This window comes from Arvicanthis niloticus, chromosome 28, assembly GCF_011762505.2.
Source record: "Arvicanthis niloticus isolate mArvNil1 chromosome 28, mArvNil1.pat.X, whole genome shotgun sequence".
Taxonomy (NCBI): Eukaryota; Metazoa; Chordata; class Mammalia; order Rodentia; family Muridae; genus Arvicanthis; species Arvicanthis niloticus.
This window is the reverse complement of record NC_133436.1, coordinates 14,688,583-14,709,557: the sequence shown is the minus strand read 5'-3', so window position 1 is coordinate 14,709,557 and position 20,975 is coordinate 14,688,583. Positions and strand designations below refer to the sequence as shown.

Below are 20,975 nucleotides of genomic sequence, written 5' to 3'. Positions count from 1 at the left end.
AAATATTAAATGGTAGGAAAAATCTAAAAGAAACTAATAATTGTAAAAGATCAATCTAGGCTTGACAGTGGTGGTGCACACCTTTAGTTCCAGCACTTGGGAGGCAGAGGCAGGCGGATTTCTGAGTTCGAGGCCAGCCTGGTCTACAAAAGCAAGTTCCAGGACAGCCAGGGCTACACAGAGAAATCCTGTCTTGAAAAGCAAAACAAAAACCAAAACACAACATCCATCTACTGATTTCTTGGAGGTACATGAGAAATTAGCAAAGTTACTGTTGAAAACTCATGGTTTTGACTCTTTTAATTTCTTGTATGTCTGATATACATATGTATGTGTGTATATCATTGTATCAAAACACCATGTGCTATTTTTTTCAGTAGCATGTATATATGTATATGGTATGTACATGTGTGTGTTCACATGTATGCACTTGCATGTGGAGGTCAGAGGTTAATTTTTGCTGTCTTCTTTGATCAGCCTTTACCTTTTTTGTCAAAACAGAGTCTGTCACTGAACTTGAAAACTCACTGAGATTAGCTGGCTGGCTGGCCATTGACTTCCAGGGACACACCATCTCTGCCTCCCAGCTACCAGGATTGCGGGTGTGCATCACCCTGCCTGGCATTTATATAAAGACTGGGGCCTCGATCTCCTAATAGGCACTTGCTGACTGAACTTTTTCCCAAGTCTGTGTGTTTAATGGTTTCTATGTACACTTATCTGACTCTTAAGCTGGGAGCAGTGCTTGCATTCTGTCAGTTGCTATCTTAAAGCTCACCACCTTTGCAGCTCTGCTATTGGAGGTAATTACGGCGATTTAAAACACTGAACCCTGCTGATAATCACATATTGAGAAAATCTGCAAAGAAAGGTTGTGGCCACACAGGAAAATGTAATAGCAGGAAGTAGTCTGATATCTGGGAGGCTGGCCTGTCTCAGGCCAGAAGAACGGTAAGATGGCAGAAGTGGATCAGCCTGGGGGTGGAGATTTCTAGCTGACTTTTCCTCCCGTGCTCTGAAATTGGAACAGGTCGTACCTATCCTATGTATTGACCCAACACTGAGAGTGAATGTTGCCCTCTCCCAATCCTGTTGTTACTGCTGAAGCTTCCAGCTAGGTCCCTGACATTTATTGATCCCACAGCAACATGGCTGCTGGTTCCTTTCCCCATCACGGTCTCGATCCATCCAAATTTACTTTACACATGTGTGTGTCGCACATAAAATGCACACTCATGACACACAGGATACAATAAAGTATAAAGGATAAAGTCCTGATTCATTCATGTGCCATAAATTCATTTATATGGTCCTTTGTGGTGGCCTGAATGCTTGGCCATAGGGAGTGGCACTATTAGGAGGTGTAGCCTTATTGGAGGAAGTGTCGCTACCTACTTCCGATGTGGAATAAGGCAACTGTGTTCTTCTTCCAGCGGTTTATTCAGCTATCCCTGTACAGCGAGCTTCTTCTCTCTCTCTCTCTCTTCTCTTCTCTGTGCATCCCCTTATAAGTATTGCCTTAATCCTATCAGCAGCTGCCACGAAGTCACTGGTGATTGGCCACTCTCAATGATGTGAGGTGGGGTGATCGGGTAACCACATCTCTCAGCGCATACAACTCCATATATGGAGTTGTCTTTTCTCTCAAGCAATGCCTATGCCAAGCACCACCTTGTAATGGTGAGAGCGGAGCTGCTTCCCACAGAGGAGGTGTGGAATTTTGGAGGAAGTGTGTCACTTTATACGTGGGCTTTGAGGCCTCCTATACTCAGGCTCCACCCAGTGCGGGAGATAGTCTCCTCTGTCTGCCTGCAGGATTGAGTCTCCTCCACGTCTGCCTGGATACTGCCATGTTTCCTGCCATGATGATAACAGACTGAACCTATGAAACTGTAAGCCAGCCCCAATTAGATATTTTAAGAATTGCCTCGGTCATGATGTTTCTTCATAGCAATGAAACCCTAACTAAGACATCCTTCACAGCGTGGCTCCCACATCCGCTCCCAATCTAAGTGTTTCCAGTTGTACTAGAACTCTTTGAAGTTGCTGCCTCTGTGGTATATGTTCTCTCTGCTTCCAGGTTGTCACAGGTAGTCCCTTCTACCTGTTATCCTAACATCCTCCACATACCTCACAAGGCTTCCTTCCCATATAGCGAATGGGGTCATGTCTGGGGCAGACCTGAAACCACCTGGCTTGGCTGCTGCCTCCGGGATCTCCCATTACATGATGCTTCCCTTTATCGGGCACTTGCCACCCTCTCAGCCCCATAATCTACCTTTGCTCACAAACTTGTGGGCTCCTTAATGACTGCCATCATGCCTAAGGCCTTGCTTTCTAAGCATGTTCTGTATGTTCAGCAAAATAGCAGGCGGGGGGGGGGGGCATGCATAATGAATCTCATACCTAAATTCACTTCATAGACATTAGAAGTGACACAGTGGTCACCCATGCTCTTGCTTTCTACACTTTGAATGACCTGTAGTCAACCATGAACTTAAAGTTTTAAATGGAAAATTCCATAATGCTCACTCCATAAAAATTATAAGTTTTATGTGGGTACATTGACATAAGTGTTCTCTCTTATTGCTGTCGTAATTTCTTCCTTCCCCTAATTTAAGAAATGAGTTCTTGGTAGGTATGTATGTGTAAGAGAGAACAGTGGAGTGGGCGTGGTTCCATCTGTGGACTGAGTAACAGAAGTCTTGAAACAAACTATGAGCCTATTGCTGCCATCATAAACTTAAAAAAAACAAAGTCCAGCTTTAAAGTAACATAAAATCTCTCAATGACACACCCAGTCATGAATAAAGACCCCCCCCCAAAGAGCTAGAATACAATTTGTTACCAAAAAAAAAAAATTATTTTTGGTTATATGTGTATATGGCTCCTGCCCACATGACAACTGGTTTCTTATATAGCTGAAAGCCCATCATCTTCTGTAGAAGAGGAACCTGGGTCTATTATGGGAGAGTTATCTGAACTCAATTCGTAAATCACTAAGAAGCCCCATAAATGATGGATACCATTAATGCTTGGTATAGTGAGCAATCACTGTTGAAAATGTGTATCTCAGTGCTCATAAGTCTAAGCTTACAATGCTCGAGGAAATAAATCTGGACAAATTTGGCTTCAGTTTGATCCACAGTTTTTCCCGTCTTAAAAGTAGTGATAATTAAGCATATCTCGTTTAATGCTGGTAACTGTGTGTTGCACAATTTGCACAGAAGGAGCTGAGGAATTACCCAGGGAGAGCCAGCTTGCACACTGAAGGGCCGTGATCTCATGAAGCTTCTGACCTGGAGGCCAGTGACATGACACAATATTTGTCTCAACTCTTCTGTGGAATCCAGCTCACGGCTTGTGTCTAGGGAGACGGAGGAGCCCGTGGCAAACTCTGAGGACGCCTCCTTGTTTCTCCTCTCTCACAGTCAGGGGAGGGAACACCCTGACTGTGAGGGGGAAATCTGTTTGTTATGTAACAGAGATCTACTTACAGAAAGAGTGAGCACAGAACCCCCTTCACAAATGTGATGTTTCTAAGTAACTGTATCTGGCTCTTCCTCGGATGGCTGTGTACATTCTGCGCTATAGAGCGTTGGCGGTCTGGAAGCTGGAGGTAAAGGGCATCCTACAGAAGCTTCTGGAGTTTCAAAACTAGTTCTGAAATCTAGTGCATTGCTGCCCAAGCTACCATTGTTTCTCTCTGTGCTGATTTACACTGCACGACTACTCAGCCAGCTAATGTGGTCTGTAGTTTTGTTTAAACAACACCAAGGCTCCATTGGCTATTTTGTATCATCTTCCAAGTCAAGCCGCCTGCCTTAGCTCAAGTAAGGTCACTGCTACTAAGCGAGGTCCCTGTCTGGATGTTTGCCTAATAATGGGATTTAACTGACATCTTGTGCTCAAGGAGACTTGTTAAAACTAAGCCACAGGAAGCCTAACCTAACTCAGTTTAAGATGTGATTATCTATCATGGATGCCAACGAACAACAAGAAAATTGTGCCATGTGCTTTGTGATATGTACTGGACAGCCTCACATGTACATCGAAAGTGTTTTCCAAGATGTAGCACAGAAGTAGAAAATATTAGAAAAGGCATATACTTCCACAGTGTGCAGTGCCAAGATCAGGATTAATTGTTCTACTTGAAAATTTTAAGATTATGTAATCATGTCGATATACAACCAGCTGACTACAGTCCCTCTCCTCTGGTTCTAGTGGCATCCATGACCACAGGAAAGAAACCATATCATCCAAGGATGAGTAATTCATATTTTTAATTCAGAACTTGGGCAACAGCTCCCCAAATCTCCCAGGGAGCTCTGAACTTCTCCTTTTCTTGTTAATTTCCTCTTATTACTCTGGTCATTATTTAATTCTTGTTGACCTTTCTGTTCTGTGTGTAAGGCAGAAAGTCTTGTGCCTGGCGTGCTCAGAGGTCTTTTGATTTGATTTGTTAGTTTTGAGCCTGGGCTTTTTCACTCTGTAACTCAAGGTGGAGGGAAAGTCACTATATAGCTTTGAAGCTGGCATTGAACTCATGGTAAACCTACCTCCTCAGCCTCCTAAATGCTAGGAATACAGGTGTGAGCCCTCACACCCAGCTAAGAATGTATCTGGTGAGTGGATGACTTAATAACCTCCCCAGAACTGTACCAGCCTCTACTAACATGCTCTCATATCATCTAAATGTCTCATTGATGTTATGACCTTTTTATTCGGAGGGTTGTTCTCTCTGTCTCAGAAGTTCCATGTTCAACCCTTTGGCTTTAAAATCAAAGTGACATAATGAAACATTTTTTTAAAGTGATGGATTTATAGTGCCGTCTACAAGACACTTGCTCTAATTAGTGCTTCCTCTCAATATTATCTCAGTTATGAGCAGTTACATAACTTCTTAGCAACATCATTAAAACCTGTCAAAATTTATTTTGGCTAAAAATACATCATCGCTTATCACACATTAAAAGTTTTGGTTATTTTGAAAGTATTTTGCTTATATCATATATGTCTCACCAAATGTTTTGGCACACCACTTAGAATATAGTATATTTAGTATAAGATATGTTAAAAGTGCAGCCCATGACAAGGCACATCTACACTTTATAGAAACTTAAAGTCTAATATGAATCAAGGTTGACTATTTTAAGTAGGACCTGGTTAGTCTTACCACTGACCTCCATGCATGTTAACTGAGTCATAGAATCATGCTCCTGTGTTCTCCGTTGACATACAGTACCCCAGCCTTGCCTCTGATTACTTTAGGAAGCCATAGGTCTTAAAGGGACCTTCTTTAGGCTTTAATTTGCATAGGTGAATTTGTTGATATTGGGCTATGATTTTCATGAGCTAATTTTTGCTCACCTCACCACAAGTAGCTCAGTAGAGGTGGCGACACATGGGGCCAGTCACCTTCCATGACAACCATAGTTTGTGTAACTATCACACTTGATGATGTGGCCCCTGGGCCCAAATTAGATGAAGCTGGAGATTCATAACCACAGATCAATGAGGATGGCAAATGGAGAACTGCACCCACCAAAAGCTCACCGCGTGGGAAGGACAAGTGGGAGGTACCTGGTTAACAGACGCCTCTGTGTTAGCCACAGGTGATGGGGAGCGACAGGCAGGTGGAGAGGAAATCTCACTGTTGGTTCCCTCCTCCCCAGACTCTTCAGTGACAGGTGACAGCAGAGTGTGACAGCGACCTGCAGTCATCTGCCACGCAGAATGCAGCCCAGAGGACATAAAAATCAGTTAGCTATGTTAGCACAGAACCTCCATAGATGCAGCTCAGGACTTCATGATCTAATCAAGGTTGGCATGACTACCATTAGTTTACATATTAACTCTGGGTTAGTATGTGAAAGTCTGATCGTCAAGTGATTGTGTTGATAGTGCTTATAAAACAGACAGATCCGTGGCGGTACTGCACACCCAGGAATTTTGCTGTTGGTCAAGAGAGTCTCTTTTCATTGAGTGTATTTGTGGCTATATAAAATATGTAGGGAAATCATGCGTCAAACAGGGAAAGGGGTCTATGAAATAAAACCTGGCCCATTGTGACATCTCAAGTTCCACATGTCCCAGGAAGATAAAGGCAACAAATCAGTGTTTCTCAACCTGTGGGTTGTGACCCCTTTGGGGGGTGTTGAATGACCCTTTCACGGGGGTCACATATCAGGCATCCTGCAGATCAGATATTCACATTAAGATTCATAACAAACTAGCAAAATTACAATTATGAAGTGGCAATAAAATAAGTTTATGGTTGGGGTCACCACAACACAAGGAACCGTGTTAAAGGGTCACAGTATTAAGAAGGTTGAGCACCACTGATCTAAAGTCATGCATAGCCACATGGGTTTGGGATATGTCACATATTACTTGAGGCATAGCATAAGTGAGGAAAATACACACTGCCAGAAGACACTGTAGTTACCAAAACACTCAGTTGCAAAAGGTATAGGGAAATAATGGTACAAAAGGGAGATTAAATAGTCTCTTGGTCCCAAACTAAAGTTGGAATTCTTAATTTCCTTATTTTTGTCATAATAGCTTTTCATATATATACATATATATCACATATATTAGAACATATATCACATATATTGGAATATATGTATATATCTATATGGATAAACAGTTAAATATGTATGTCATGACTCTCATGTCCCTGTGGTGTAAAGGAATTATTTTCAAAATAAAACACGAAGTAGGTCAGTGTTATTGCAAAATTGCTCATGAATGAAGGGCAGCCCTTGGACTCCAAATCTAACATTAACAGTCGCAGCTACCACTGTTTACAGGGTTAAAGATTAGCTCTGGTCCCTGGGCAGTGACTACAAATGAAGGAACCAGCTCCTGCATTATAATCTAGGAGCTCTAAAGCTAGTCTCTGAAGCAGCATGGCTGTGGCTCTTGAGCCACCACCAACCAAGTTCAGAAGAGCAAAGCTAGCTGGAGGGCCATGCTTGATCCTTACCATGACCACAGAGGGGTGGGCCGAAGGCGTGGGGAGGAGCTCGCGGTCCAAGTCCTCGGTCCCTTCAGCCAGTCCTTCAACCTCGGTCACGGTCAGTAGCATAGTAGCGTGCTTGGCTTTCATCGTCAGCATTTTGCATTTGGAATTCAAAGAGGCGATCTGCTCCTGGTAGCCCTTGATTTTCTGCGCCAGCTCCTGAGGAAACATTTTCCCACCGTGTGTCAGCGCAGCATCAGAAGGAAACAGTGGTGGCGTTCATCTTCCTGCAGCCCGGAGCCAATGAGAGGCGGAGCCGAACCGTGCGCTGCACCGAGCAGAGGCGGTCTACAGCTGCCGGCTGCTGCACCTCCAGCCTAGCCGAGCCAGACCACAGCGCAGTCGGGCTCAACCCCAGACTCTGAGCGTCAGCCCAGCTTGCACTGGGAATATGGGGCGTGCAGATTGGCTCTGAGCCCTGATAGGTGACCCTTAAGCTATTATGAACTTCCAGCGTGAGCTGCTGGCAACTTTCTCCAAAATACCTGAAGCCTCTGAAATTTACCAGATGGTTCATGCCATGGAAATTAGGTCATGTGATGACTAAAGCCAAAAAAAAAAAAAAAAAAAAAAAAAAAAAGCGCAAGCTCAGCTCTTATACTAACTACATCCAAGAGGTGGCAGTCACTTAGTAAGGCAGGGTCACAAAGCAAAGCATACTGCTTGCTGGTTCCTGTGACCAAGACCTTTGGTTTTCTATAGAAAGTCAGAATAGCATGTATGAAATCTATGATACCTTAATCCTTAATTTGTACACCGACTGACCTCCTAAATATAATATCTATAATATCTATGCGACCAATATCCTTTCACCAGACACATCACACCTCAAGTGTTTTCTCACATTTCAAAGCAGAGCTCTGAATTGCTGTGCTAATAAATGCTGTCTCATTTCATTTGGCTCTTAAAAAACATTTTTGTGAGACAGAATTGGAACTTTTTGTAACTATACTCTGGACAGCACACAGCTCCTAAAAGGCTTAATGACGGATCAGTCCTAGGAGTTCTAAATAATACGGCTGTGCTTTCTTATGTTTAAAAGACACAGCTACAATGGTGAGATGTTGAAGTAGTATTTCCTTGTATCTTTAACGGATTGAAACTATATGTGCTGAGATAGTAACATAAAGATAAAGAGGTACCCTTCTTTCTTTTTCCTGTTGTTCGGGACAAGCCTGCTTGCCTGGCAAGCTGTCAGTTATGTATATAGGACACTTTCTGTGACTGGGAATCAAGGTCCTAGAATAAAGGCTGCATCCATCCTAAAGATGCCATTGGGTGGTTGATTAGAACTTCAAGACTATGGCAGGCTCAGAGACAAATTATCAGAGACTATCTTTAGAACCCTTAATACGTGTTCATCACTCACCTCTACCTGCCCTAACCGCACAGCTAGGTAAATCCTTTTGGGATGTATTAAGTTCTTGAAAGACATCTGAGGGTTCCTGGCTTTTCTGTAAGCTGCCTACCCAAGTTTCCCTCTAAGACATTTGAAATATGTCCTGATTTCGGACTTTCTTTCATCCTTTGTGTTCTCTGGCTATAATAACATCATGAAGCCACTTCCTCAGGCTAACATGGTACAGGACAGCCATCTGCATCCATGTTCCTAGGCCATCATCATTTGCATTTGGTTCAATAGCTTTATAGGCTATGCCCTTTGAGGCAAGACATTGAAAAATCAAACTCTTTGTTTTCTTTTTCCTTTTTGTGGGGTTATAGGGAACAGGTTCTTTGTTTTGGTTTGGTTTTTGTTTATTGCTTTTTGCTTGTTTCTTTTGTTTTGAAAGACAGAGTCTTGCTATGTAGATACATCTGGCCTTAAACGGACAACCCTCCTGTTTCAATCCTAGTGCTGGGATTACAGGTATGTGCCACTATGTCAGGCTAAATGCCAACATTTTTAAATGAGAGCACGCACACAGAGATACACAGAAAGGCACACAGACACATGCACGTGCGCGCACGCATACACATGCATGTACACATACATGCATGTAAGCACGCACCAGGTTGTTTGTTGTATGGCTTCTGCCCCTCCCATTTGAAAGTGAACAAGGTGTAACACTCCAGCAAAATCTAGTGGGCAGCTTGTCATCTAGATGGTAGTTCATACAAGGAATTATAAAGAAAACAAAAACAAAAAAACCAGAAGTCTAATTTACACTCTTGTGGCTGAAAATACTAAGGAAATTTTATTTGTTTGCTTACTTGCTTGTTTAAGGTGCCTTGCCTTTAACAGTGACGCTGAGGGATCTTATGAAATCCACAGTTAGACCTTAGCCTTAGCTTACCCTGTGGCCACAGAGAGGTGACAGTTCTTCCTGGTGGGCCCCACACAGGCATACACATGCTGATAGGAAATACCCTTCTGAAGATGACACTCTCAACTTTAGCATGTATACAAGTCTGTGATTTTTGTTAAAAAATACAGCTCTGATCACCATGGCCAGAACTTTCATCCACTTGGTTTATCAGAATCGACACTCCATAGTCAGCCTATGTGGTAACGGCTTTCTCCTGTGAAAGCTGCCTGCCTCTCATGACTAAGGCAAATCCACTGACTAAGATGGAATCCGGTGGGTTAATGAATCATCCCATCTCAGAAAAAAAATAAATGCATGGGGATTTTAATTTGGACTATACCTTTCTACAAATAATCATAACAGTGGGTATATCTGAGCCAATGTCCCCGCCAAAGAAAGCAGCCCTCTGAGCAATCTTCTGTCCTCAGGAGCAAGGCTTTTATGTCCCCTGGACCGGATGTTCCTTCCTGTGCCTTCAAAGTAGCTGGGTTTTGCTTCTGTTTTTTTTTTTTTTTTTTTTTCCAAATGAAATGTACCTTTTGAAATTTTTTCAAAAAATAAAATGAGCGCACCCCTTCAGAGGACAACTGTAACTGTTTCAGACTCTACTTAAATCTGAGATTCAATAAGAGTAGTCAGAAAATACAGGAAACAACCCGCATCCCGGATTTTCTGTTATTACCACTCAGGCTGTCTCCTCTCCGCCACTTCCCTTCCTGTGTTTTTCTTTGCTGTACAATGACCTGCATGAGCGCCTACATCATTATTTATATGAAACATCTTCTAAGCTACAGGATGAAGCCAACAGTTGTCACCAGGGAGGCGGGACCTTAAGGAGAACCCGTGACAGGATGAGGCAGGTCACGATCTGAGTCTCTCAGTAACTCTGCGAAGAGGTGGCTCTGAACCCTTGTCTTAAAATTACTTCCTCTTTTGTTATGATGTCACACACAAGTCTCTGTTATAGTGCAAAAAAAAAAAAAAAAAAATCATCAGTATTTGAACCCCAAATACTGAATTGACTAGAGTTATATTTGGGAGCTTAAGAGGTCTTTTTTTTTTGAAGTAGCTGGTCTGTCTTTCTTCTTTCCTTCCTTCCCCCCTTTCTTTCTTTTGTTCGTTCTTTTTGGAATCATATTATAGGTTGGTTGTGAGAGCACTCACCTGTAATCCCAGCCATTGGAAGGCTGAGACAGAAGAGACAAAAGAATAGGGAGTTGAGGCTAGCCTGGGCTATTCAATGAGATCTTGCACCCTGCCCCCATACCCCCAAATCCGATCCTCATAGGGTTGAACAAGGGAGATGTAAACATTTTCAATCATTTTTAAAACATAAGCTTTAGTGATAGCTAATGTTACTCCAAACAAGTTACAAAAATATTTCAGTCACAATAAAAAAAAAAGTTATAGAACAGTGTTCTGGATCTTATAATGCAGGAATAAAATAATATATGACAATATATAATATACCATGTAGACAGTGATTTTAAAAATTGCCACTTTGTTACTAGTTCATAAGAGAAACAGATAGCAAATGATGTCTATAGCTGCAGAGGTGAATGTAAGCAGAATATTGGTTTTGCAAACTACAGAAATGTATGTACTTTGCTGGAATACTGTTTGAAGAAATTGTTTACTTATATGTGGGAGGCAGACATGACATTTCCCACACTCCTGGGGAACATTTCAATCTCTGAGAAGCTTACTACCACATGGGGCCAGGAAGACTGATCCTTATGATAAAGGAAAAATCAGATAGAAAGTAAAACATAATGTCTGTCCTCGGCATAAAAAAACTAAATAACCCCCTCTGTGTCACCCACCACCACATGTGGAGCTATGAGTCAGCCCCCAAGGGAGAGTGAATTGGCCTAATAGGAAATGACAGGCCAGGGACAGAAATTTACTGCTGAATATCACTGGGCTTTAATCACTCTGGAGCTGTGAGACCTGAGATCCAGAAAGACGCAAGGAATGTCTAGTGATGTAGAAAAGAGGAGGAGGAGACACCTTTGAGGTGAAGTGCCTCTGATAACTCTTGATCTCAGTGAAAGTGTCGAAGCAGTGGACAGGTAAAAGTGCTTTTCTCTTTAATATGAAGCCATGCTTTGTAAGAAGGCCAACACCACCACAAAGCATTGGGCATGGTTGTTTCTTACAAGGCTTTGGAAATCAAGGATTAGACTATTTTCACGAATTAACTGTTTCATGCACTGATCTGTTTCCATGCATGGGACACTCAGTGAGACATGTCATGAACACCACACAGAGGCTGCAGAATACTTGCATTACTGAGTCAGCAAAAATCACCTAGAAAATGCACAAATGGTTGAAAAGCCATGTGTTGAAGGATCTTTTATTTGCCTGATGTAATTATCATCTTGGAGGCTTGCTGCCTCCCTCTGCTTATGTAGGCCTAGTCCTGGAAGCCTCTAGCCTCCGTACAATCTAATCTAGGCCTAGAATGTTTTCAGCCTCTGAGACTTGCTGCTGAATAAGTTCACCCTTTCTTGTTCTTTCTGAAGTCTTAATAGCTGGTTCAGCGCAGCTGTTCTGGCTCAAACTCCTCTTCCAGGAATCTTGCTTTTCTCTCTGCCTCTGAACTGATCTGCTCTACCACAAATTAGCTCTAGCAATCTTTTCTAATCTTCTGGCTCCTTCTTGTTCTCTTGCTCATTCTGTCTTTACTTGCATCAATCTTGTTCTCTCTTCAATCTGACTCTGTAAAACTCTCTGGGAAAAACTGCCTCCTTCTCCCTCTCTGTGCTGCTTGCTCTGCTTTCCCTCTCAACTCTACTGTCCTGTTCTCCATGAACTCTACTGTATTTCTGTACTGTACTCTCCTGTACTGTCTGTCTCTCCCTTAAGTAGCTTCCCTTACCACGCCCTTGAGAACTGGGCATATCCTATTTTGTCAAATCCTTCTCTGATTCTTCACTTTCTCTGCCACTCAATTAGACTTCACTTTCAAACTTGAGTGCTTCCTTCTACAAACTAACTTTACCTTCATTGTTTAGGATTAAGTGTAAATGCTAAGGGTGTGTCCACATTCCAGCTGGAGGGATTAAAGGTGTGTGCTAAGGGCTGAGCCACACCCTAACTAGAAACAGGTTTAAATATCCTGTAGCAGCTGTGCAAGAATCAAGCAGATCCAGCATAGGGCTGGGAACTCTTCTTCCAACCTCTAAACCTGTAGTATTCAACCTGTGGGTCTCTGCCACTTTGACAGTCCAATGACCCTTTCGCAGGGGTTACCTAAGACCATCCAAAAACCACAGATGTCTATGTCATGGTTCGTAACAGTACACAGATATTTGCTTCATGATTCTTTTTGTTGTTATTTTGTTTTTGTTTTTGTCTTTTGAGACAGGGTTTCTCTGTATAGCTCTGGATGTCCTAGAACTCACTCTGTAGACCAGGCTGGCCTCAAACTCAGAAATCCGCCTGCTTCTGCCTAAGTGCTGGGATTAAAGGCATGCACCACCACTGCCCGGCCATGATTCTTAACAAAATACAGTTATGAAGTAACAGCGAAAATAATTTTGTGGTTGGGGATCACCACAACAAGAGGGACTGTGTTAAAGTGTCACTGCATTAGGAAGGTTGAGAAGCCAGTTTCCAGTGGTCAGTGTTTTGCTCTACCTGCCCTTCTGTCTCACCTCGTGCCGAGTGATCTGTGCCTGCAGCTCCTGGATGTTACTGGTGGCCACGGGTTTGTCCTCGATCTCTCTGTAAGCCCCTTCTATCAGCTGCTGAAGATGCTTCATTTCCTGTTCGTACTGTTCATACTGCACGACAGCCTCCTTTGGGGTGGGGAATGAGAATATGTTTTATTCTATCAGTTAGTGGGTAGCTTTCCCACTAACGTTACCTTCTGTTTCCCCATGTCCAGGGAGCCAAAAATGGATGGGTAAAGTCTTTCAGATGGTGCACATGAACAACTTTCACTTAGATGTATGCAGTTTATCTTTTTGAAATATAACAATCGAATTATTAACAGGATCAAAATATGTGAGCAGTTAGGATTCTCTCTGCTCTGCCTACTTAGGCTGTCCTGAAGAGGAGCTAGCAGGACAAAAGGCTTCCATCATCTCTCTGAATGAGAGATGCTGACAGATGGGTGGGGCAAATACCTTCGTTGGTAAAGTGCCTATCACACAAGCTTAAGGATCTGAATTCAAATTCCAAATATTAAAGCAAAAAGCCACATCTGTCACCAGCATTGAGAGGCGAGGGATCAGGGACAAGGAGATTCCTTAGTGGTTAAGCAAATCTACTAATTCTGGGTCCAACAGAAGACTCTGTCTCAAAAAAATAAAGTAGAGGGCAATAGACAGAGACAGGTACTGTTGACTTTACATACATGCACATGAACTAACATACATGTACATGAGTCCTCACACAGATGTTGTGGTGGTTTGAATATGCTTGGCCCAGGGAGCGGCACTATTGGGAGGTGTGACCTTGTTGGAGGAGGGGTGTCACTGTGAGTGTGGGCTTTGGGACCCTCCTCCTATCCACACGGGAGACAGTCTTCTCCAGTTTGCCTTCAGAACTTGATGTAGACCTCTCAGCTCCTCAAGCGCCATATCTGCCTGCCATGTTCCCGCCTTGATGATAATAGACTGACCCTCTGAACCTGTAAGCCAGCCCCAATTAAATGCTTGTGCTTTATAAGAGTTGTTTTGGTCATGGCGTTTGCTCACAGCAGTAAAAACCTATCGAAGACACACGTACATATCCATACCATCTTGTACACGAAAATGCAAAGCAAATTTTAAAACAATGTTGAATAACAAGACACCAGCCAAGAGTGCCAAGCCCAGATAATAGTAATTAAACATGGCCTGTAGCCTCAGGGCTCTGATGTCTAAGAAATTACAAGGTAATGAATGCGCAAAGGTAGTTGATCAAATGAGTACTCGTGGGTTTTTTGTTTGTTTGTTTGTTTGTTTGTTTATTTGTTTTATGGTTTTTGGTTTTTCGAGACAGGATTTCTCTTTATATCCTTGGCTGTCCTGGAACTCACTCTTGTAGACCAGGCTGGCCTGGAACTCAGAAATCCACCTGCCTCTGCCTCCCAAGTGCTGGGATTAAAGGCGTGCACCACCACTGCCTGGCAGTACTCATGGTTTTAATGAGCTATAACTATTCATAAATCCGGGGAATATTTCTTAAAAGGAGAAATATATATAAGTAGCATTATTTCTTCATGAAAATCATTTTTCTCTTCTTACCTCAAAAAATTAAGAACTATGCTTGAATGTCCTTCTTAGGCCATCAAATATACAAATTGGATGAAATATTAAGGCTGTTGTGTACTATAGAATAGCAAGCCCATTATCACCAGGCTCTAGATTCTTTTCAGGCACATATATGACCACATCCAAAATTAATGTGTGTGACTCATTCATTTTTTTTAAAAAAAATCGCCAAAAGATAATTTTCATTAAAAGGTAATTTTTAGAGATCATTCCCTGGTCCTGTGTGGATGATACACACAACAGAGTTTTAATCTCTTCGTTTTATATAACTACAACAGACTGTCAAATTTAGCACCCTGGGTGTTTTGATGGCTGGGCCTACACAATGCTAAGAAAAGCATCCCATGACTCATGTGCCCTGGCTCTGCCAGCACGGGCCCCACTGGCTGAACCCGCTGCACAGTTGCACCTGCCTGCATGATGTTGTACTGCTGGATGGCCGTGTGCTGAAGCTGACTGGCTTCCTCTTGCAGCCGCAGGGCAGCGTGGCACAGAGGCAAGCTGGCGACCACGTCCTCAGGGATCCGGAGAGCACTCTGGCAGAGCTGTACGGCTTGCACCTTTGGCTTCAGTGACTCCATCTCAGACAACAGATGCTGAAAGGGGCCCCGTCACAGTTTAAGCCTTTAGTAATTTTATCATGTATTTCTCACGTAAACAAAGGCATTTCCTGAATTGTAGCTACTGGGTCAATGTGGGTCAACAGGGTTTGCAAGGAAGATACGTTCTAAACAATGAATCCATGCTAAGACTGTAATTGGGCTTAGAAAACATTTTTCTTGCTGCTAATTCTAAAAATATAGATCCTTTACCCCACTCATCCTAAAGTATTACATGTGCATGTATGTGTTCATATGTGCCTTTGAGTTCCTATTGGCAGGTACATAATGAGGACTGTACATATATGTGTTTGTGTTGTGTAAGGAGGTCAGAGGACAGCAAACTCACCTAACATTATTCAACAGCTGGTTACATTGTTTAATTTTTTTTGTTTTGTTTTGTTTTTCGAGACAGGGTTTCTCTGTGTAGTCCTGGCTGTCCTGGAACTCACTCTTGTAGACCAGGCTGGCCTCGAACTCAGAAATCCACCTGCCTCTGCCTCCCAAGTGCTGGGATTAAAGGCGTCCGCTACCACTGCCTGGCACATTGTTTAATTTTAAGACATAATCTCTTGCTGGCCCAGAGCTTGCCAAATAGAGTAGGCTGGGTAGTAGCCAATAAGCCCCAGGGATCCACCAATTTCTTTCTCCCCTGCACTCAGATTTTAAGCATGGCATCCTGTCTAGTTTTGTTGTTTTCTGATACAGGTTCTCACTATGTAGGTCTTGCTGGCCTTGAACTCATGTAGACCTGGGTGGTCTTGACTGCCTACGGTTTCCTCCTAAATCCTAGGATTGGCTACACCCAGGTTTTTAATGGGATCTGATCCTGTGATTGTGAAGCCACAACTTTGATGACTGAGCCATTTCCCCAAGCCCATCCTAAATCCTTTTTGCTTACCTGCCTATGGGACAGCTGCTCCTTGAGACTAAGGCGCCCTGCCTCTGGAGAAGTCAGAATTGTCTGGGCTTGTTCCAAAGCCACCTGCAAGTTTCTTAGCTCTCCTTCAAACCTTTTCATGTCCTGGAGAACAAACCCCAGTGAGCATCAGTACATTTAAAGTTCAAAGTCATAGCTGAGGAACTGCATCATATTCAATTTAAACTATCTCATCATGGGTGGACATTTTCTCTCTGGGACAGCATGCCAGGGTGTGTGTGTGTGTGTGTTTTGGTTTTGTTTTGTTTTGTTTTGTTTTGTTTTTACCTTGGCTGCATCTTGGAGGCTCTGCAAACGAACTCTGATTGCCTGCCGTAACTCCTCCGTCTCCCGTCCTAACTGGGTCACTTGCTGTGACATCTTTCCTGTGCAGTACACGTTGGCAAGGTATTGCACATTCTCAGCCATTACCTCCAGGTCACCGTCAATTTCTTCAGATTCTTCTAGCAGCGTCTAGAGTGAAGTGTTCATATTTGTGAAACTGATATGTAGACAGGGGTCGAGGGGGACACAGATATGCATAGAGGAGTATAAAGACCCAGCAGACTAGGAAAAGATCAAGAGCTGTGAGCATGGTACATTTGGCCATCTCACCCCTAGGAACCTACTCACAGGCTAAACATTGTCATTCCCATTACACAGACAACAAAGTCAAGTCCAGGCACCTTAATGGCTTGCCAAGGCCACTTGTTCATGAGTATGGGACCTGAGGATTCATGCTCTCTCATACCCAGGCTGGAGATATCAGCCAGCGGCTGTGATGCTTGGGCACACTGTGTGTGTCTTGATCACATATCTGGGTTTGCCTTTTCCCACATTTGCCCCCAAAGAAGGCCTACTCAGCCCTTGGGTTGTATAGCTAAGATCTGAATGCTATGAGACACGAAGAGAAGCACAGGTATTGCAAACAAAAACCTTTGCATACCTGTTCAAAGACAGACAAGGAGGAAATTGGCTACTTGAGATCTGGAGGGGGGAGTAGCCCCCATCACTCAGCCCATACCTAGCCTGCTGGGATGAACAGTAGGGCAGACAGACAGTACACATATACAGACACACACATCTGAATATGGAAAAGAAAATGAAAGGGTGGCCACGTATTAAGGGGCGATTTAACCCAGATGTGGGACAACTTGCTTGTAGGTTGAAATAAGGGTCCTACAGAGTTCAAAAAAGATATCAACACGTTAACAAATGAGGAGGAAGGGAAAGATGCTTCAGACTGAGAAGATGTATGCAGGGCACAGAGGTCGGGGAGCACAGAATGTGCAGAATATAAAAACCAGGGGTGTGTTACTCTGTTTGTTAGATTATTTTCACATAAAAAAGGCTTTTTTCCCACAGGTAATATAATATATATAAATATAAGAAAAATATTCTATCAAGTCCTAGCACGGTTGTCCAAACTTGTGACACTGTGACACAATGCTGTCACTGACAAATATATTCATAGCTACCCTGGGTTGTGTGCAGACTGTGGGCTACAGAGTGTATATGTCTGAAAGGAAACCTGTAAGAAGTCATTGCTAGTACATACAGGCATTTTTAGGCAGGTAAGAGCATAATGTGTCTTGTGATTTTACTGGATGTTAGAACACAGGGGTTTTCTTATACTGCATTTGTTGGAAGGTAAACCCAGGATGCTTTGCCTCCTGGTGATAACACGTGGGGACTCTCTAAGATGAGTTCCGTCCTGGACCTCCGAGCAGATAAACTGAGCGGCCTAAGCTTGCTTTAGATAAGGATGCTGTCAATCCACCCAGTTGCCAGCATCATGACCACTAATGTCAACCACACATACGACTGTCTGATCCGGGCTGGGCTATCTCTATAGTATATCCTTTGTCATCCATCTTCAATGAGAGGCCTGTCCTCTGCTGCAATACAGAAGCTATCTCCTCTACTCCAGCAATCTGCTTTCCACTGCAGTGTCGGCTTTCTGAAACTACAATGAAAATCTTCATGATTTTTTTTCTCTAAAACTTGGATTATGCTTCAGTATGTACAAATATCCTACAGAAGCATGATGCAACATTTAAATTTTCTTTACAACTCCATTGCACTGCCATCAGGATGGCTTAGCAGGTCAATGAGCTTACAGGGTGAGCCTGATGACCTGAGTCTGAAACCAGAATCCCACAGTGGGACAGAACTGACTTCCTGAAGGTTGTGTATCCTGACTGTTAGATACATGTGTGCCTGCATTCTCATTCTTTCTCTCTCTCCCCCTTCCTCTCTTCCTCCCTCCCTCCATTCTTCCTTCCCTCCTTCCTTCCTCTCTCAGAGACACGAAATAAATAATAATAAAATCCCCCTAAAGTTATTAATATCACATTAAATATTTTCTACATTTTGGATTACAGCCTCAGTTAAGGAATCCAGGAAGTAAAATGAACAGGAAGTAAAATGCCGGCTTCTATTAAGGAAACTGCTTTTCAAATCATTTTACTGAATTACCAGTAGTTTTTTTTTTTAAGTGGTGTTATCTTGACTTAAGTTAACTTTATCTTTTCTGTTCTTACAACTGCATCTTTAGAGTCCTCGAAGTTAGTTGCTTTTCCATTGGTTACCAGCTGGTTTGTAAAGAAAGTCTAGTCTGCTGGCGTCTGTCACACAGCAAATGCTTCCAGTCCTCTGAGAGGTACAGATGTCTGTATCTGGGACGAGTGTACGTGACTGGGAAGAGGAGGGAGATAAAAGGGACTGGAATTCGAGCCACGGAAACATTCCAGAAGGAAACAATATCCAGAACCACCCCAGGGAGAAGGAAAAAGGGAAGTTTATTTAAAAGATAAGTCCTATGGGAAAATACAGACTACCTGAGGCTACCCATATAACCTAAATAAAAGCCAGCCTATATTTTGTGGGAAGATCTGTTAGAAATGTGCATTTTTAAGTCAACTGTAACTTACTAGAAGGATGAGATAATTTCCAGAGAGTAAGACCAAAAGAAAAGGAACATTTTTTTCTCCTAAGTTCAGAGGAAATGAAGTAATGTGTCCTCCGGGGTGTGGATACAGGATCTGCTCTCAGCTGCTCTGACCTTCTGAGTAAGCCACATGACTCAGGCCTGGCTGTGGCCCAGAGGAAGCAGGACCTGCCCGGAGCACCAGCATCTACTGTGGAAGTACTGGGTGTTTGCTTCCAGGCAACTGACATAGGAATATTATTGGGTATTCCCATATTACAGATGAGAAGACAGAACTGAGAGACAGAGTATTTTGTTCCAAGTTACAGGGTACCAGTTGGTAGACCTTGATTTCCCCCTCGTCCTTCCGGGTGAGATGGCTCTAATCATTTCGAGCTGTCCCTGTATCTTTTCCTATTCAAGAATTTTCTGCATTTCCCAAAGAAGGTTCTACTATAAAAGCAGCAACGTCAACACAAAAAAACCCCACAAGTATCACAGCATGGGGAAGAACATTTTTGGGCTCAGTGAAAGGGTTATATAAAGAAAACAGAAGACATATGTTTATATACAGTCTCGGGGACTCTCATCCTTAGCTACTTTTGATCAAACCTTTCTCTCTCTTTCTCTCTCTCTCTTTCTCTCTCTTTCTCTTTCTCTCTCTCTCTCGCTCTCTCTCTCTGTCTCTCTCTCTCTCTCCCTCCCTCCCTCTCCCCAACCCCTCTCCCTCTTAAGTACATTTATTTACTGGAAAGAGAGCACATACATGCCACGGTGTACATGGAAGGGTCAGAAGACAACATACAGGAGTCAGTTCTTTCCTTCCACCACGTAGGACCCAGGAAGTAAACTCAGGTCACCAGACTTGGTGGTGACCACCTTTACCTGCTGACTCATCTGGATGGCCCCCAAGCCTTCTTCTTATCTGGTATTCCACAAAATTTTGTGCTGGTCTAATCCAGTCAGACTTACTCTTAACTTTTTCTTTCCCCCTGAAACTTACCTGGTGCAATATGTACTGTTCTCGGAGCTGGCTTGCGGAATTCCATGCGATGTTTCCATCCACCAAGGCTTTGGCTTTCTCAGTCCACTTCTGAATGGACTCAAGCATTCCATTGTACTCTTCTAAGTGGGATGATGCCTGAAAAAGTTATTATCGTTCAGATGATGTAAATACTGTCTTGTCAGTGGGAAATTGAACCCTATTCGGTGCTGGTGTCTTTGGATACAACCATTCCAGAGGCTGGCACTTCTATCTGTGATCTTAAAAGGGACCCTGGAAAGTTATTTGCCTATGGGAAATCCTGTCTGTCATGCCAGTCCTTGGGAGATGGAGACCGGAGGATCCGGAGATCAAGGTCCTCACTGGCTGTACTGAGTGAGTGTGAATGTGAGGCCAGCTTAGGCTATATGCAAAAAACCATAAAGGAAATGGTGAACTACTCATTTTAACTTTAACCTGATTGCAAGATTAATGCTTGGTAGAGTTGCAAAGGCCATGTAACCCCAAGCCCTCCCACCACCACCCCAAAAATTAACAGCCTAGACTGGAAGAAGAGAACTTTAAAAATTGTAATCATGATGCCTGTGTAGCTTTCCACAATTGATGGCTTGTGGTGGTGGGTTGGGGGATGGGGGACTGAGTTTTCTTTAAGGAGCTTGGCCATGGGGTTTGACTGTGCTGCTACAATGAACATATGGGCAAGACAAAATGGACTTGTTTTTTGTTTGTTCATTTGTTTGTTTTGTTCTTGGTTTTCTGCTTCTTTTTGGGGGGGAGGGAGTTAAAACGTTGGGGAGCAGACCCGAGAGGACTGGGAGGTGAACATGTTGGGGTACATGATGTGAAATTCAAAAATAATAAAAATATTATGTTGGAAAAAAATATTTAAATCTGTCCTAAACTGATTTTTATAAAAGTCATTTATGGG

At 43.0% G+C, this 20,975-nt stretch overlaps 1 protein-coding gene across 4 annotated transcripts in view; it reads right to left on the bottom strand.

Moving 5' to 3' along the window:
* Positions 1-20,975, bottom strand: part of Syne1 (spectrin repeat containing nuclear envelope protein 1) — a 478,529-nt gene that overhangs the window by 150,559 nt on the left and 306,995 nt on the right. For 3 of the 4 annotated variants that reach the window (XM_076926749.1, XM_076926750.1, XM_076926751.1), the window contains 7 exons: positions 20,048-20,185; positions 16,404-16,589; positions 16,098-16,220; positions 15,011-15,193; positions 12,993-13,136; positions 6,992-7,186; positions 5,584-5,724 (listed from right to left, as the gene is read on the bottom strand). In XM_076926749.1, the coding sequence (XP_076782864.1) occupies positions 5,584-5,724; positions 6,992-7,186; positions 12,993-13,136; positions 15,011-15,193; positions 16,098-16,220; positions 16,404-16,589; positions 20,048-20,185 (1,110 nt within the window). Of the gene's footprint in view, positions 1-5,583; positions 5,725-6,991; positions 7,310-12,992; positions 13,137-15,010; positions 15,194-16,097; positions 16,221-16,403; positions 16,590-20,047; positions 20,186-20,975 lie in introns of those variants that run through there. The other variant, XM_076926752.1, reaches the window with a different exon arrangement.